Source organism: Rattus rattus, chromosome 4 (assembly GCF_011064425.1).
Source record: "Rattus rattus isolate New Zealand chromosome 4, Rrattus_CSIRO_v1, whole genome shotgun sequence".
Classification (NCBI taxonomy): Eukaryota; Metazoa; Chordata; class Mammalia; order Rodentia; family Muridae; genus Rattus; species Rattus rattus.
In genome coordinates, this window is record NC_046157.1 from 97624666 (window position 1) to 97643209 (window position 18544).

At 39.0% G+C, this 18544-nt stretch overlaps 1 protein-coding gene across 1 annotated transcript in view; it reads right to left on the minus strand.

The window, feature by feature from the left end:
* Pkhd1 (PKHD1 ciliary IPT domain containing fibrocystin/polyductin) overlaps positions 1-18544 on the minus strand; it is a 457519-nt gene that overhangs the window by 142618 nt on the left and 296357 nt on the right. The window contains exons 52-54 of the mRNA XM_032899487.1: positions 16748-16885; positions 6892-7005; positions 4053-4140 (exon numbers count right to left, since the gene is read on the minus strand). Of these exons, the coding sequence (XP_032755378.1) occupies positions 4053-4140; positions 6892-7005; positions 16748-16885 (340 nt within the window). The remainder of the gene's footprint in view (positions 1-4052; positions 4141-6891; positions 7006-16747; positions 16886-18544) is intronic.

Below are 18544 nucleotides of genomic sequence, written 5' to 3' on the forward strand. Positions count from 1 at the left end.
AGGGAACACATGTTAGGTCATGCTGATTTGGGCGAACATCTTACTCAAAAGCTGCTGAGAACACAGACTTCACTCCTTTCTCACCACCACCACCAGCAACAACAAAAGCATGTGAGATGAGATACCTCATATGCTAATTTACTCTATTTAGTCTTTGCATGACATACAGGCTTCAAAACATGATTCCAAACACATTAAACATTCAATGTTTTCACTTGTCAGCTAAAAACAAACATTTGAAAAACGGGGTTGTAAGACAAAGAGACAGAATAAAGCCTATGTAATGTCTGAGAGAGGGAGAAAGTGTGAGAGAGAGAGAAGGAGAGAATGATATGATTAATCAGAAAGCAAACAAATAAAATTTGCAAAAGAGTCTTCATAATATTCTCTCTGCTTCCTGGTACTTAGGGGCAATATTAGCATGCTTCCTGTCTCATTCCCCTCTCACCAACAGCTCTCTCTCTCTCTCTCTCTCTCTCTCTCTCTCCCACCTTTCTTCCCCCTTCCCTCCCTCCACTCACGTCCCTCTCTCACTGTCTCTCTATCACACACACACACACACACACACACACACACACACACACACACACCACATTATCTAAGACAATATCACGGGTTCCCTGAAAAACTAAAATATTGCTATCATCTCTTAAAGATCTTTGCCATCTTCTCTGGCCTCCAACTCGGCAAAAGCAATCATTTTCCATCAGATCAAAGCTCAGGCCAGATCTAGTATTTGTCTGCTTAAAAGTCAACGAACAGATAGAATGAAATACAAATATCTTAAGATTAGCTAGAAGAGTAACCACTTAGTTTCAGAGAACATGTGCCTATGGCTGCCTAAGCCATGGGCTGTGCATACATAAGATGGGCGGAATTGTTTAAGAACAAACTCTTCGACTTTATGCAGTCTGTTGTGATTTACTCTAATTACAAAATGACCATTTGGTTCATCTTTCTCTCCAAAGGTTTCAAACATAACCAAGTCCAGTGAGGAGTAACGAGAAGGTAAGTTTACAAATGACATACAGTAAGAAGATTCTTCAAGGAATCTCACTGACTCTACATTGGCTGAGTGAGCAGGAACTGAAAACAAGTTTGCTAAATGAGAGAGAACGACTTTCCTGGAGGTTTCCTCGTTGACTGTACTTATAAAATGAATCAACTGTGTACAGACAAGGTTTATGTGTCAAGTTCTCTTATTAAGTTTGAAGAGAAAGGAGATTCATATATTATATGTTTTCCTAGAAATACATGAACAAATGCTTATGCACCCCACTCAGAGTACCAGGGAGAGACCAAATAAGAGTCAACCCATATCTAGCTGTATAACCAGTGAAGTACTTATGGTCACTTACAAGACCACAGGTAGGACAGCAACAAGGGTGACTCAAAGTGGGCTCTATCACTGAAAAGCCTTCCCAGTGTGGGCTGACAACTAATTAAAGCACACACCCAGTTACTAGAGTTTCTTGGGGGAAACCAGGAAGCTTCAGCTAACAGTCTCTTCTAGCAATTACTACCTCTAAAGTAACCCTGCAAAATGGCCCCCATGATGCTTTCACGTCCCAGGAGTACCCTGAGACTCATGAACGTTCTAGATAATGATTTAGTACAGACTCTCATTCTGCAGCCAAGAACTCACTACATAACCGAGGCTGGCCTTGAATTCATGATGATCCTGCCTCACTGGTTGCTTACCAGAATTACAGGTATGATATTCCCTGCCTGGCAAACTTTCTGAATTTTATGAATCTTCCTCCTCCTTCCAAGAGGGAATGTTTCAATTTGAAGAAAACAGCTATATGACACAGAAAACCAGTATTCTATGATACTTACACTTTTAAAATATAATTTCATTAAAACATTCCTCTGTGAGAATGATTCTAGGAAATGCTAGCTTTTAAAATTTCTAAGTTTTAGAACATAAGCAGTGGAATTAGATGCACTGGGAAATATTCAGCCATAAGAACTTCTAGCTTTGTAACACTTCTTTGACTTTTGTGACTCCAGTTAAATAAAATGTTGATAATAACCCCACTCATATATTTCAGAGAGATTTAAATGGGAATATATATACTATAAATACAGAATATATTATATAGAATAAATATAAATATAGAATGGATTGATTTATTCATATATGTGTGAAACATATGTATATATTATATTCCATATATATGTATGTGTATATACACACATACATACATACGTACATACACACACATACACACGCACACACACACATTCTCTTTTTTCTTGAGTTGAAGCACCCTTCTTCTTCTGTCATTAAAACTCCATGTTCTTTGGATTTTAGATTCTAACAAGCTTCTAGACCCATGTTTTTTATTAAATTAATTTTCTTTCTGTAACATCAGGACCATATAATGCTATGATCAATCTTTTTTTATTTAATGGTTTTATTTATTTACATTCCAAATGTTCCCTCCTCTCCCAGTCCCTTATCCAACAGTCCTTTATGCCATCCTCCTCCCCATTGCCTTGAAGAGAGTGGTCCCCCTGCCCACTCCCCTACACACAATCTTCTTAATATCCATTTATCTATAACAAAAACCTATAACAACCTCCTCTGGGCACTATGCTCAAACTAAATAGGTATGTGGACTTACATACACAAATATACGTACATTCACATACACACAGAATATATATGTATATGTATATATGATTATATATAATGATGTTATATATATATATATGTATATATATGAAAATGATAAAGGAACCTTAAAAATTAAAAAGATAACTGCCGAAGAAATCCCACCAGGGAGTACATAGCTGAAGTTAGGGCTTTTGTTATCCTGTCTGTTGGAGATACCCTGGCTTCTTTTTTTTTTTTTTTTTTTCTTCTTTACTAACTTGAGTATTTCTTATTTACATCTAGACTGTTCCGGGCCAACATCCCTTCCCTTCTATATGGGTGTTCCCTCCCCATCCTCCCCGTGCCGCCCCTACCCCCAACAATCACGTTCACTGGGGTTCAGTCTTGGCAGGACCAAGGGCTTCCCCTTCCACTGGTGCTCTTACTAGGATATTCATTGCTACCTATGAGGTCAGAGTCCAGGGTCAGTCCATGTATAATCTTTGGGTAGTGGCTTAGTCCCTGGAAGCTCTGGTTGGTTGGCATTGTTGTTCATATGGCGTCTCAAACCCCTTCAAGCTCTTCCAGTCCTTTCTCTGATTCCTTCAACGGGGGTCCCGTTTTCAGTTCAGTGGTTTGCTGCTGGCATTCGCCTATGTATTTGCTGTATTCTGGCTGTGTCTCTCAGTAGAGATCTACATCCGCTTCCTGTCGGCCTGCACTTCTTTGCTTCATCCATCTTATCTAGTTTGGTGGCTGTGTATGTATGGGCTGCATGTGGGGCAGGCTCTGAATGGGTGTTCCTTCTGCCTCTTTTCTAAACTTTGCCTCTCTATTCCCTGCCAAGGGTATTCTTGTTCCCCTTTTAAAGAAGGAGTGAAGCATTCACATTTTGGTCATCCTTGATTTTCATGCGTTCTGTGCATCTAGGATACCCTGGCTTCTTATTAGTTAGGGCCTTTATGGATGAGAGCTTTCTATTTTCTGATCTGTGCTTCTAGGAAGTCATGTCCTGTTGTTTTCATCATGTCTTACTAGCACTAGTAGGTCCCTGTAGATTGTGTTCCATGCGGTCTTTTTAGTTCAAGGCAATGGTGGATCCATTCTTCCTCTTCTTCTACTCCATCCCACAATGATTTCTGCCAGTGTCTCTAAATGGTGCCTTGTCAAGTCTTGCTGTTACATTTTCAACTTTACTCCTTGTCTTAACTCTCAAAACTCATACTTCTACAGGAGCACACATGACCTAAAACTACTCTTAGTACATAGTTTTCTTTCCCTAGATTTCGTACATTTCACCATTTTATGATGTGTTACGTGTTTTTTTCCAAGTAACCCCACTTTTCAACTTATTTTTGAATGATATTTAGCATTTCATTTCACAACCCCACACCACAGAGAGCCAAGTGAAACAATAACAAGAAATGAAGGTCTCCAACTCTCTCCTTACCTCTCATTTCCCAGGGCAATGTCAGCTCCAAGGTGTACCCAGGATTTCTTAGGATATGCGCTGTGAAGGCGAAGTTTCCCATAAACTCCTGAAAAGTTAAAGAATCAACAAATCACTCAGAAAACACTTCCATCTTGTGTTTCAGATCTTTTACACAAACTATGCAACATATAATCCATATCTAAGAGTGTCTACCTTATCTTTGAAAAAACAAATATTTCTATTATAACAGGTAAAATATAACTCAAAGACCTACAGAGAAAGTAAACCTATATCAGATAATGACACTCTAAAAACTGAGAAATACACCATCTAATGGCTAACCAGCACATATTAGAGTCTGTCTGCCATTAAGATGACTTCAGGACTTTTGTGATCTCCTGGAAGTCAGTCGGTTTTGGTATTTTATGACTTATACTACATTTTCCAAGTGGCAAGACTTGTTCTATTTCCCGAGGATGGGCTCTTGGTGCTCTTTATTACCATTGCTTTCAGTACTAAAACTTAATATTTTGTCTTACTATAGATAATCAGGGGAAACATGAACAGATATTCTGTTTTATTTTAGACTCACAAATTATAGTTTTACCAGGGACAGTCAGACTGTATCTCTTCTTGCCTTTTTGAGATTCAAAAATATTTCATGGCCATTTTCAACCACATTAAGTTTAATTTCTCATAGTCTATAGTTTTCCAAAAACAGTGACCATGCACTCAAGCAGTAGGAAAAAAGTAATTATGTGTTTCCATTTATTTCACTTAGATAAATCTAGATGAAAAATATGTGTCTATAAACATGTACATCTAACTACAAGTTTTAATTTACCCTGCACTCAAATGGATTATGTAAATAGCCCTACATATGTAGAAACATTGTCACTAATTTAGCAAGCTAAATGTTCATAATATTTTATTAAAAATGCAGGAAGAAAAATGCATAACAATATCATTGAGATAACAACAATGTGCCTTGGATTTGCAATGTGACCCAAAATAGTAAGAGCATAATTAATGAAACCTTAATTAAGTGTTTGTGCCAATGTATGCAATTTCTTCTAAACTCTAATTTAGACAGATTTCCTAGAAAATAAAGTAAGGATTAATAGATGCAGATGAACTTTATTTTCAGAACACACCCTAGAATCAGGTCTTCATAATATACTTTCATAAACACGTGTCATAAAATAGCAAACAACAAAACTAAAATCACCTTTTACTCACCATGGGCTAAGTACCTAGACAAAAGGAATCCTGGGATGATTTAGAGAAATTTCCAACAACAATGTTTGTTACAAAAAAATCATATCTTTAAAATCTAAATTATCCGGAAAATTCAATTAACTAAAAAGGCAGATTTCCTGGTTATTTCCATTCTCAAAGGTTAACTGTAAAATGATTCTGTTTCTTAGTTGTTCCAAGAAGGTAATAAACTACTTACAATGAATAAAACCTGCCATCTGCTTATGATGTCATAGAAGCTAAGTCTTCTGTGAATTGGGTATTCTTTGTTTTAATTGCTATCAGTAAAAATTATAAGGACATTCATTTGTTGAAGCATGTGGCTGGGGCCAGGGTCAGCACACTCTGTAGTGTGGACTCCCATCAGAAAGTTTCAACTAATGTGACTACCACACACACTGAACAATGGGATCGAATCAAGTGTTCCAAGTATAGTCCTTCTTCGTCTACTGTGAAAAGTTAAAATTCTTCTACCCATGTCATGGAAATAATAAAATAAACAGAATCCGTAGGAAAAAGTTAGTTATTAAGCATTTCAACATTTTATACAGAAATTATTAGGTATTTTGAAACTAAGTCAACAAACCCCACAATATCTGAATATGTATCCCATAACGTTCATAATTCTCATGTGAAGGCATAGATGATAGATGGATGGATGGATAGATAGATAGATAGATAGATAGAGATAGATAGAGATAGCTGTTCATCTAAAGGGAAATCCAATAAAATGATTATCCTAGCTCTTGACAGTAACACAGTCATCTGGGCTATATGACAACATAGTACTGAAAAACATAGGAAATGACTCTGACCTGACTCGTTTCAACTGTCCTCCTATAAGGACGATAAATAAATAGGTTACGAGGGACCTAGTTTTGAAATGGATGAAAAGTCTGGACTGTAAAAAAAAAAAAAAAAAAAAAAAAAAAGAGGGGGCTGGAGAGATGGCTCAGCGATTAAGAGCACCGACTACTCTTCCAGAGGTCCTGAGTTCAATTCCCAGCAACCACATGATGGCTCACAACCATGTGTAAAGAGATCCGATTCCCTCTTCTGGTGTATCTGAAGACAGCTACAGTGTACTTATATATAATAAATGAATAAATCTTTAAAAAAGAGAGAGAGATTAAAAAATAAATAAAAAAGAAAGGGAAACTGCTTCATACATAGAAATTTCCCTTTTACAAAGTAAATAATCCCTGTATAGCACCGCTCTTTGATTTGGAAACATTCGTATGTGTCTGCACAAGATATTCCAGTCTTAGTACTCTCATGTAGAAGAATTTAGGATTTGATACTATGACACTGTGACAGTAGGAGGAAAATGTTGTCAGTAGTGAATGTTTTCATGGCCATCACACATATATAGTTTATCAACTCAGGGTCACAGTTATGGTATCTATAAATGGACTTTGGATATCTAATACATCAAAGAGTAAATATAAACTGTGCAGAATTCAGCCGCTGTCTGATAAACGGAACTCCTCTGCCTCTCTGTCTCGGTCTCTCTGTCTCTTTCTATCAGCCTCTCATGCAAAAACATAGACACACCCATTACACACAGGTTATAGTAACATACACGATGCTTAACTCTTACCAATTGTTCCAGGGTCAACACGTATTCCGTCAAAACGGTCACAGAAGACTTCTTCTGAGGCTCTAAGGAGTATCAGAAGTCTTTGGTCTTTTCCTAAGGGGTTTTCCATAGTACCTGTTAAGAAAACAAAGTGCATCATCCAAAACAAGATAATTTGAAATACAGAGAGACCCCAGAGTAAATGCTATGATACCACTGTATGGGGAAGGACACTGGTCACATAAACGAAGTGACTGCAGAAAGCATGGGGTTGCACATGCCTCTCTGAAGGAGGCTGGGTCACTCTTCACCGGCTGTCTGTTACTTCTCACCATAGACTGGCCAAGAGCACACTTTACTGCCTCCTACTATCCAGGAAGATTTGGTAAAATGCTTCGAATTAGTAAACTTTGGATAAAATGAGGTAGAAATGGCAGGTGTCAGCTAGCTGTGCCAGCTATTCCACACGTCTCTTCTCTATCATAGAATTCCTCACATCTTTGGGTATCTAAGTGAAGATACATTTAGAAAACCCCTGAGAATAGCATGCAGACTGAAGCCAAGTTCAACCCCGTCTAATATGAATCCTCATTTTACAAACCACTAAGACTTGAAGGTTATTTATTAAAGACCATTATTACAGCAAATCTTGGCTAATACAGTGACCAAGGTTGTGTGAATTATTGTCTCCTCCACATGGTTTTAGCATGTAATGCTCCCTACACACCTGAGAAGTATGATTCTTGCTTCAGTATAAATATCCACATATAATAAGGACTGGTATTTACCTAATCTATCCAAGTAGCAATGTGTAAGACTTCAGTTGGTGGTTTAGTAAGCCAGGAATAAATGGCTTTGCATAAGTTCTGTTAGCATCATTGGGATACAAAAAGCATAAGGCTAGGACACTCAGCAGATGGGACTTGTGTCTAACATCCTCTTCTGCTGTGTTCTTAACAATTTAATAAAAGCTGAGGGACTTGCTAACATTATTTATTTGTGCACATGACCTAGGAAAGTTATGCTATTCTTACAGAATCAATTGTTGAAAAACTAACCAGTAGAAAAGTCCTCCTCAAACTCTATATTTTATGGAAGCGTCCTCACCAGAATTTTCTACCGTCAAGTAAGATTTTTTCAGTTTACCAGTTCCCAGAAAACAACAACAAAGGAAATGGGGGTTGGGGGACTGAGAGATACGGTATAGAATAACTGGTAAAGTCAAAATTACCTACTTGTCATTTTGGTTAGCCTTTTTGGCTCAGGCAGCATAAAAGCATTCCTCCCACACCCCTGCTGGCACTTTCTGTGCTCATGGTGTAAGTTCAGGGTTTGCTATATTCCTATCTCCTGGGATCGTTCTCTCCAGCCATTACTGTGTCAATAGCAAGATGCTGAGAGACAAATCAATCCGGGCAGGACACAACTCAAGAAAAATCAGTGGGACTCATGGCTTAGGTGTTTCCGCTACAACACTAAGGCAAGCTCCTGGTCTGTATAGATGCCACAGTGCCTTAGCCTAGAAACAAGAGTATCTCAGCCCAAAGAAGAAAGGAGGCAAAGAACAGGAGACCGTTAAGCAAATGCACTCGGCGTGGCTCTTATCTCGCTGTTATAAGTCTGTCCAGTAAGCTGTTTTCCAACTGAGATTTCATTTATTTCAGAGGGAAAAGCCTTGGTGGGGGGTGAGATGGGGGGTCGGGGGGAGACCTAGCAGTAAACAGATACCAGAGAGGAAAAGTAGGACGCTTTTTGCCCTAGAGAAATGTATGCTGAGCCCCACAAAGAGTTGTGCGCGTTGCTCTAAAATCGGAGATTAAATCAATTATGCAACCCCAAACTCCAGCACATGTGGAGCCTTCGCAGAAAATCTGGGCAAAATTAGTCAGCCTGCCGTGATCTTTGAGAATCTGAAGAGACCAGAGTTTGAATTCTTTTTGTTAAGATGGGAGAGGGAAAAAGATGGAGCCCAAGACTAATTGAGAACCGGGCAGGGACAGGAGCAGGAAATGCGCGATATTCTAACATTACAACAAGGTGCCTCTGGATTTGTAAAAGCTGGTGAGAGGGCAGCTTTTGGGCGCCTGCCATCCTCAATGTAGTCTCAGGCTCGCCAACAGAGGTGGTGTGCTCTCCTCAGGATACATGCTACCAGCAAATAAGAGTAGCTAGCGCTGAGACACAGTGTCCTGGATGAGGTACATGGATCTTGGCTTCAGTTTGTAAAGGTGCTTTGAAACCTGAAGTGTATATATTGGGAGACGCTGCTGATATTTTCACATACACGATGTCCCTGCGTCGTTAAAGGTCTTCAGTGAAAACTGCAGAGATTCCATGAGAAAACGGAAGCAAGAAGAGTTAAAGTAACTAGTTATAACTCACATAGCTATTAGGCAGTGGCATTGGGCTTAGATAAAATAAATGCCATTCTAGGGCGTGTGTGTGTGTGTGTGTGTGTGTGTGTGTGTGTGTGTGTGTGTGTGTACATGTAGGACTAAGGGAGACATAGTTGCCATTACTTAGCATGATGGTGGGCAATGGAAAGAGAATTGGTTCCAGATGTTAAAATCACCTGGGGAGACCGAAGAACATAAGTTCTGGATACCAAGGATAACCATTATTGATTTGGGGGATATGGTACAAATAGAATCCATGAATTTAAAACATATAAAAATGGAAGGGGACCTTTTATTATTTTATTAACTATCCGTGATGGAATCAAGTATGAGGCTCGTTTACACTTACGCATACCCTATCAATGTGATTGCCGGCACCTTGGAATCAACGAATGCATTCAAGGTTATTCCCTAATCTTTCAGATCTTTCCCTTCACAGTCCTTTTCATTCTTCCCAATCCTCCATTTTCCATCCACAGCCGGCTTCACTCTAATAGTTTTTCTAAGAATCGACTGCGCTCCTGAATTCCAGTCCGTGAAAGTGGCCGAACCTCTTGTATTTTCAGGGACCTGAACTGAAGATTTAGAATTCGGTATGAACAAAGAGGAATACATCCTCAAAGTTCTTCGGCTTGGTATTTATAAATAATGGTAAATGTTTTGTAAGTGCTTTGAATTGACCAACAAGGAGAAGCATTGCCTGTGTTTTCTGTTCATGTAGAACAATCCCCTCTTCTCCCGCTTTCTAGTGTGCTCCTTAGCTCAGCCACAGTTAAGTCCCCAAACACGTGCTTCCCCACCTCTGCCTGGAAAACCACTCCTAGCCCTTACTCGCTGACCTCCTTACAGTCCGCATGGCTTTACTCAGATCTTCCTGTCAGTTAAGTCCGGGTGAAGTGGCCCTTCTTGGCTTTAACAACATAAGCGTATTTTAGCTCAAAATTTTAAACACTGTAACATAGCGCCTTTTGCCTGTTTTCTTTTCCTTGCGAGTTAAGAAACTGCCATACACTCTAAAATACTGATTTTGAAGTCTTTCAATATTAGAGATATTGAACAGATTAGAAGATTCTTTAGGTTTACTAGTTTTGATTAATAAGGCATTAATAAAAATGTAAAGATAATGCAATGTTTGTGAAAAGTGGTATCCATTTAGAAATAGTATTTTCTATGGCAAATCTTATCTTAAGACTGTTTGCCTGTTCGAAAGCCCCAAAGGACCACCAAGGTGGCGCCAGCGCAATCGCACTAGAGTCTTTATTTACAAGCTCAGCCTTGGGCCACACCGTTGTGTCTGCCGCAGCGAAATGGGAGGGTGCAGTCCCAAGTCTAGTTTCGGGCAAGCATTTATAGAGGCGAGAACGGGTTATCTAGCCTGGCATGCATCTGATTGGGGGCATTATGGCCTTTAACATAATTGGCTGGTGCTGAGAGCCAAACCATAAACTTAACTTCTGTTCATTTCCTGATTGGTAGTTGTTAGCAAGTGAAATGTAGAGACGGGCTTGTAACTTAGAGGGGCAGATTTGTGGGGGGATAACATGGATACTGGTGCTAGGTACTGGCCTTTAGTTAACTTGAGTTCAACCTGAGGTCAGGTTCTCTAAGGTAGAGGCTGAACCCTAAAGATCTGTTCTCTCACAACCTTTATTATTTTTTATTATTTATTATTTATTTAATGTATAACTGTAGCTGTCTTCAGACACACCAGAAGAGGGCATCGGATCCCATTATAGATGGTAGTGAGCCACCATGTGGTTGCTGGGAATTGAACTCAGGACCTCTGGAAGAGCAGTCAGTGCTCTTAACCGCTGAACCATCTCTCCAGCCCCAAAACTTATATTATTTAATGTTTAGATATTTGGCCCTTTTAGGACTCTTCAAGAACAAAAGTGGAATGTCATGCTTCCTACACTTATAAAACACAAAGTTTTAAATATAGGGTTTAGAAAGTATATATCTTCCATGTTACTTTAAAATATTTTAGCCAACCATTACCTGAATTAGAAATCTGTTAGTGTAAAGTCTGATTGGCTGATGTCTGGTCCACTTTAGTTCTCCTAAACCATGTCTTTGTGGAAATACATGCAGCACACTTAGCCATTAGAAGTGTATTTGCTTGAAGGAAGACATTAGTATTTATTTTAACCTGATATATTATTTTATATAAATGAGGGTTTTGCCTTCATGTGCATGAGCTGTGTGTCTGGTGCCCAACAATGCTTATTAGAATATATATTACTCAGTTTATTTGGATGAAAGGAAGTATATACATTTATATAAATTTTCTATTCATACACATATCAAGATTCCTATGGCAAATCTTATCTTAAAACTTATACAATAAAATGTTAATATACTTTTTAGTACTTTGATAGTAGTTTGAGTAGTTATGCTATTTCTGGTCTTATCTCCTGGATCTAGACTTACAGGTGGTTGTGGGACACCATGTGGGTGCTCAGAATTGAACTAGGTCCTCTGCAAAAGCAACACTTAACCATTGAGATCTCTCTCTAATCCCTGATATATTGCTTTTAGCAATCAAGCACATGACTCTCTGTTTGTTCAATGATATCATGGCTTTAGGCTGAAGGATATAATCTATAGTTTTCTTGGGTTTGTTTGTTTCTTATTACCTAATCACCCAGTGAGTCTTGCAGAACATCCAGTTTGGAAGGCAGTAAACTATGAAGATTTGCTTCCTTGGGATTGAGGAAGCTCCAATCCTGGAAGCAATGACAGAAGTTTCCATACACCTAGTGCTTCATTTCCTGACAATCAAAGCCAGATGCTAACTATGGCCTCAGGCTTCTGGCTGCAACAGTGAGGTAGCACTGATAAATGGCTCTAAAAAATGTGTGACTAGTTTCAGGATAGAAGTCTAAGTTCTTAGCATAATCTACTGAGTAACTAGGCAGTCCATTGCATGACTTGGCTATGACAAGCCAGAGAAACGATAAAATACTGTGTCCTCAGTTCACAAATGTGTGCAAGTGTACCTTGCTCATTTATGGAATTTGTTCATATTCAAAAATTATTAGAGCTGCATGTCTGGTGTCCACCAATGCATATTAGAATATATATTACTCAATGTATTTGTATGAAACAAAATATATATATATATATATTTATATAAATTTTCTATTCATACAAAAACCAATATTCCGTATTACTTATGCATAATAAAATATATTCTTTTCTTTCAGTATTTTGACAGTAATTTGAGTAGATATGCTATTCCAGATTATCCACCTCCGAAGTCATTGTACAAAGTATTACCCCCCAAAAAAATTCACATGCACTTTTAAAAGCATAAAGTCCCTAGTGAGTTGAACATTTGTGCCAATAACATGCTAACATCAATGATAACTATGATACAAGGAACACATGTAAATGAATTGGTGCAATTCCTCATTTACGTGAATACATAAATGGAAACAGGCCCAGACAGGTGCTCCTGTGCAAACACACACAGATTAGTCAATGCACTCAACAAACCAAAGATGTGTTGGCATTTTTAATTGGTCCAAGACAGATTGTAAAAACTGAAGTTGGGTCACCAACTTTTTCCTGTTTTCCTACTTGCTCAATTCCTTTCTTACAGGAGTGCATCATGGTCATTTCAGCATTAACACTATGATTCCTGCCTCAAAGATGTAGACATGTGAGCACTATGTGTTCTAAGGGGTGAAAACGCACCATTAAACAAGGTAGACCTTGGTCTACTCCATATATTCCTCTATATTCCCCCGTATACCAGTCCACACGTTATCAGAAGCTGCGGATAACAAGTTTTCCAACATACCTTAAACACTGTAATGTAACAAAGAGGATACCTGAAAACTAATGCATTATATTAGTAAAGAGAATGTAGTAAGGGGAAGAATAACAGGCAGAATATACCAGAAATAAGATACCAAATGCCCTCTATTAATAGACACAGGAAAGTGTTCCTAAGAGAGGCTGAGTTGCTAAAAGTTGGGAAGGGAGGATTAAAAAAAATGTGAGAGAGGCTGCTCATGGTTTTGTGCTTTACCAAATACAAGATTTTGAAATATAAAAGAAAAACATGCCAATATCAATTTCCTCATGAAAACTGTGAAGGGATGCTCTCTACAGTCGCAAAGACTCCCAGCTAACAAATACTTTTGGAGAATGTTATGGAAGCTGTACAGTGAATTTCTAGAGTAGAATTTGAAACTTAATTTACACTGTTCTTTAGTCCAGCTGCTGCCCTTCCACCTCCCACCCTGCAACGCAATGTCCTGCCTCAAGCCTTTTGCACGAGATGTTCATCAAGGCTGAGGATATCTTTCCCAATCACTGTAGGTCTAGATCCTTCTGATCTCTTTGAACGGAGGTTGCATGACCCTTTTGACTACTCGTTATAACCACCCAACTTCTAATGGCCAACAGGGAACCTAGACCTCCCCAGAGTATGTCCTTAGTTTCCTTCAGAACACACTCTGTCATCTAAATGTATCATTTCTGTAAATCTCTTTGTTTTCCCAAGAAAACAAATTAAAAAAAAAAAAAAAACACAAGGATGCTTTCTCTCCTTATCCCTGAGAAATACTCAGTGGAAAAGCAATGCCCGGCACTGAGGTGATCACTCAATAAAAGAAAAACATATAAAAGAGAAAGGGGAAGAAAAGGAAGAAACAATAAATGTATAAACAGAACTGGAAAATCATCACAATAGAGGATTTGGTTCCTCTTTTTTGCTTAATTTCTTTACTTCTTCATCTAGGAATGTCATTCATGAAAGTAATTCTATATGTTACTCATGGTTCATAGCTATGAACTTCTAGTACGTGGCATATTTAATGAAACTTGGGAGCATGTTGAAGTGGGGCCTGCCACCAGTACCACTAGGCTTGATAACCTTCTGAGTTCAGTTCAATTCCCAGGATCCATAACCCACATGGTGGACAGAGAGAACCAGCTTCTACGAGTTGTCCATAAACCTCCACAGGTGAAGTATGACATGCACAAAACTAAATGCCCCCCTCTGCCTATCACACACACACACACACACACACACACACACACACACACACACACACACATACACACACACATATAAACACCCATATGTAATGAATAAATGTGTAATAAACATTTTATAAAAGAAAAGCTAAAGCCAAAAGGTAAGTTGTTAAAGAATAGATAAAGGTTGTCCAGGTTATAAAATGAAGCCATCTCACCATCTCTTAAGATATGCACGCTGGCTGGACAGATGGCCCTGCAGTTAAGAATTCCAATGACTAGTACAGAGGACCTGAGTTAGTTACCCAACACTCCTAATCAGAAGGCTCACGACTGCCTATATCACTGTCGCTCTACTCCAGTGGCAGAAGGTGCCTGAGACCCTCTTCTGGACTCCAAAAGCACATTCCTACACAAAGACACACACTAATATACATGGCTAAAACTAAATATTTTCAAATAAATACATATTGTGGGGGGTGTTCATTGTTATTATTACATTTTTTGCTCATGATGCATTTATCAGTCACTATAATAACAGCATCTAGAGCACAATGGTCAGTTGTCTTTCCTGTTTCTTTAGCTGCTACACCTTCTGCTCACACATGTGTTCTAGTGAGACAAGCACTGGGAAAATAATGTACCTGACTCTGATGTTCATGAGGCAACTTTGATCTCCAATTTACTTCCAAGTGTAGCATTCTATGAATCTACAAGTCAGATGATATCTTTGGCCAGCATCTACTGCCTCAGAATCTTAACCACCAAGAACTAGAATTCTACACTGTTAGGATTTGGATCAAATGGTATCACTGGGCAGATATGCTCTGGCAGTATGCTGTGTCAATGTCCACATCTATTAAGTTTGTTTACTAACTAGACATATTATCTCCCTCATGTTGGGATTTCCGTAGGTGTGGACAGATGGGTTGAAAGTCTTCCTTCAGGCATAACGCACATAGGAGTGGGCAGATGGGTTCTAATAAGCAACCTTTAGGCCTGGAACACATGGATGGAAAAAAGAGAAAAAAATATACACCATTATCTAGTGATGGGTAAAATCAAGTTAGGAATAGACATAATTTTAAAATATCCAAAATATCGAAAGCAAGACTGGAGGCTGACATGATGACGCTTTCTTTCAAAGGTGCAAATTTCAGTCCGCAAGTTATGAGTTATAAGTGACCCCGGAAGCCTGAAAAGAAGAACTCTCTAGTCATAAGATGATGGCTTCAAATGCTTTTTTTTTTTTTTTTTTTTTTTGCTGACACAAGCAGAGTTCATTTCATTAAATATTTCTATCAGTGATTAGATGGGTGTTTTAGAGACTGCTAAACAAATGGGAGAATAGTCTTAATCAGAAATGAGAATATCAGAATACTGATGTTTCCCAGAGTAGAAATGAGCAAAAGTAACCTAATGAAGGAACACGTTAAAAGGCAGGAGACTTAAGTGTCCCAATACCCAAGGTAAAACAAAAGAAACCTTGTACAAGTGTATAGTGGGAAAATAGGTATTTGAGGCAGTGCATGGAGAAAGAGCGGGGATTACAGCTGACAAGATCGTTGCCAAGACTAACAGCATGAGGTAAGTCAGTTGACTTATTGGCTCTACTGGTGGGAGCACCGTGTCTGTTCTGAGAGCTGGAAGCCAACTAGGCCGAACAACTTCTGCTGATGCCCAGGTTCCTAAGCTGCCATCGCTAATCTGTGCCATGCCCCGGGTGGTGCTGGCCTCTCAATGCAGAGCTGGTGAGCTCTCTGTCTCCCAACCCTGGTGAGAAGAGACAGGTTAGAGTATTTATTCCTGTAAGACACTCTCATGGGCCAGTTGAGTTCCTGACATGCAAACACTCAGGCATCTGTCTGATAACCATTTACACACTTACAAAATCTGGATTCTGGGAACAGCCCCTTCTCTCTGCCTTTTACAGCAAAGCATAGGAAAAATATTTTACACCATTCCAAACACGTAATTATGTAAATTGTTCGCTTGCTTAAATACTAAAAAAAAAAAGTTCATGTTATTGATTTGTATGTGAACACCCTGACTGATTAAAGTAACATAAGGTGTCTTATATCAAACACCTAACATAAGACCATGTGAATAGCTGCCTCTGATTATTTATACATCTCATGACCCTGTGGTAGAGTCCATTATTGTACATGTTACAGATTCTTGCAATCCCCTGAGGATTTTGCTTGAAGTCGAACAGTCAGTATGAGTCTGTGGTAGGTTTGGCCCCTGGTTATCTGACTTTTTTAAGAGTCCCTCTAGGGCAACAAAAGGGAATTGAGGACAGAGAATGAAAAAGAAGAACCAGAAGTCCCCATTGTCCACATCTCAACATCCCCTGAGAAATCCATCCCTAACCTTAGGCTTCCCCAGCCTGTGCCAGCAACAGATTCCTGCTACCTCCCATTGCCAAGAATGCTTTCTCCAGAACTTGACCATCCCTACCCTCCCAATCCAATCCCAGAGCATTTACTCACCTACTTTAAGCTCCCCTCCTGCAATGAGTAAGCACGCCACACTCAGAACGTTGCTTCTGTCCACAGGGAATTCTAAGGTACCCATCACATAGAGGCATCTAAGCACGGGGAGATCAGTATCCACAAGAACCGTCTTGTCTGCAGGAGACAAAAAACGGTCACTCGGAGATTGGGCTAAGACAAGAGCCCCTTTCTTTCCTCCAGGGATGTCTCATGCTTCTGGCAATTCAGGAGCTGCGTGTGTTGTTACCTGAGTCAGGCCAGGTACAACAACCAGAACAAATACTCTATATGAGGCAGTCTTACTAACAAATAGGAAAGAATGTCAGTTGTGTGTAGCAAATAAATGTTATGGTCAGAAAAATCTTGCTTATATCCTAAAATACCCCCAAACACAACCCCAAATTAGTACAAGATTAGTACATAAAGTTATGAACTCCCTATGTGACATACCTGTATCCTCAATTTTGACTCAGTTTCAGGGCATACAGAACAATGGCTAAGGCCTTGGCCTTGAAAAGATAAGACAATTTGGTTCTAAAGCTCACCTCTTCTATCTGCTAGATGGAAGAACAATTTTATCCTTATACGTCTCAATTATCTTGTCCATGAAATGGGAATGAAAATAGTATCTACTTCCTCATAAGTCTTTTGTGAGTATTAAAATATTAAAATATTAAATAGATTAGGGTGCTTATACAACATGGTAACTCCCTAATTTCCACAATGTAATACAAAGTCCACAGTAAGTGCTGAAGAGAACCATTGAGTATATAAATATCCATTTGCTTAGCAGGGTTGTAGGGTTGATGGGTGATTTCAAACCTTTATACTCCTCACCTTCACCCCTCCTCCCTTCACCCCTCCTCCCTTCGCCCCTCCTCCCTTCATCCCTCTCAGAAAAGCCTTTCCTGTATAATTTCCAGAGAAATAATCACAGATTTTTGCCTGAACTTAAAAATAATGTATGAATAAAACATTTTCACTTAAAACAGTAAATATTTCATGTCAGCTAAATTATCAAGTGTTGCTCTCTTCAACATGAATTAAAAGTGCTCAATAAATGTTTCTGCTTAAATTTCAAGTACCACAACCACTGACAGGTTTATAGATTTTCTTTTTAAATAAAAAAAAGTTCTTTTACTAGTCTAATCTCATTTCTAATGGCAGAAAACAATGTACTCTGCCATTCATAGGGACCTGACCAGGCAAATTAACTTGTCCTGAGCAAGTGTCTTGCTAGTGCTTACATAGTTCCTTAGTTAGAAGACCAGTCATGCCCTCCTGTGGCAAAGACTAGAAGGCTGCAAGCTAATTGGTTCCTTCTTCCTCCTGGGTTTACAGTTTTAGACCCCAGCTGTCTTTATAGTTAAATGAAATCATGTGACTGAGTTGTAGCCAATAACATGGAGGCTAACTTCTGTTACAACACCTTCAGCCTAGCCCATACTTTCTCCCACCTCAGTTCTCTCAGCTGAGCTGAGTGGTAGATTTCGAAGTAGCTGCATGGCCCAGCATCATCAGCACTGTGCACTCCATGAACAATCCTGGATTGTAGCTGACAGTAAAGCACTCCTCACCTCCTCCTTAGAGATCTCCCCTACTACTGCCTCTGGAGAAACAACCAGTCTCTTTCATACTCCCAAGAAGCCATCTACATATTTAAGTCAGAACACTAATATGTATTATTTGAGTTACAACCACACGTGATTGCATATTAGGTAGTTGTTGTCACTGAGTCTGTCCTTCCTGTCCTCTTTTTAGAGGAAAACACTAATCATTTATAAAAGAAATGAG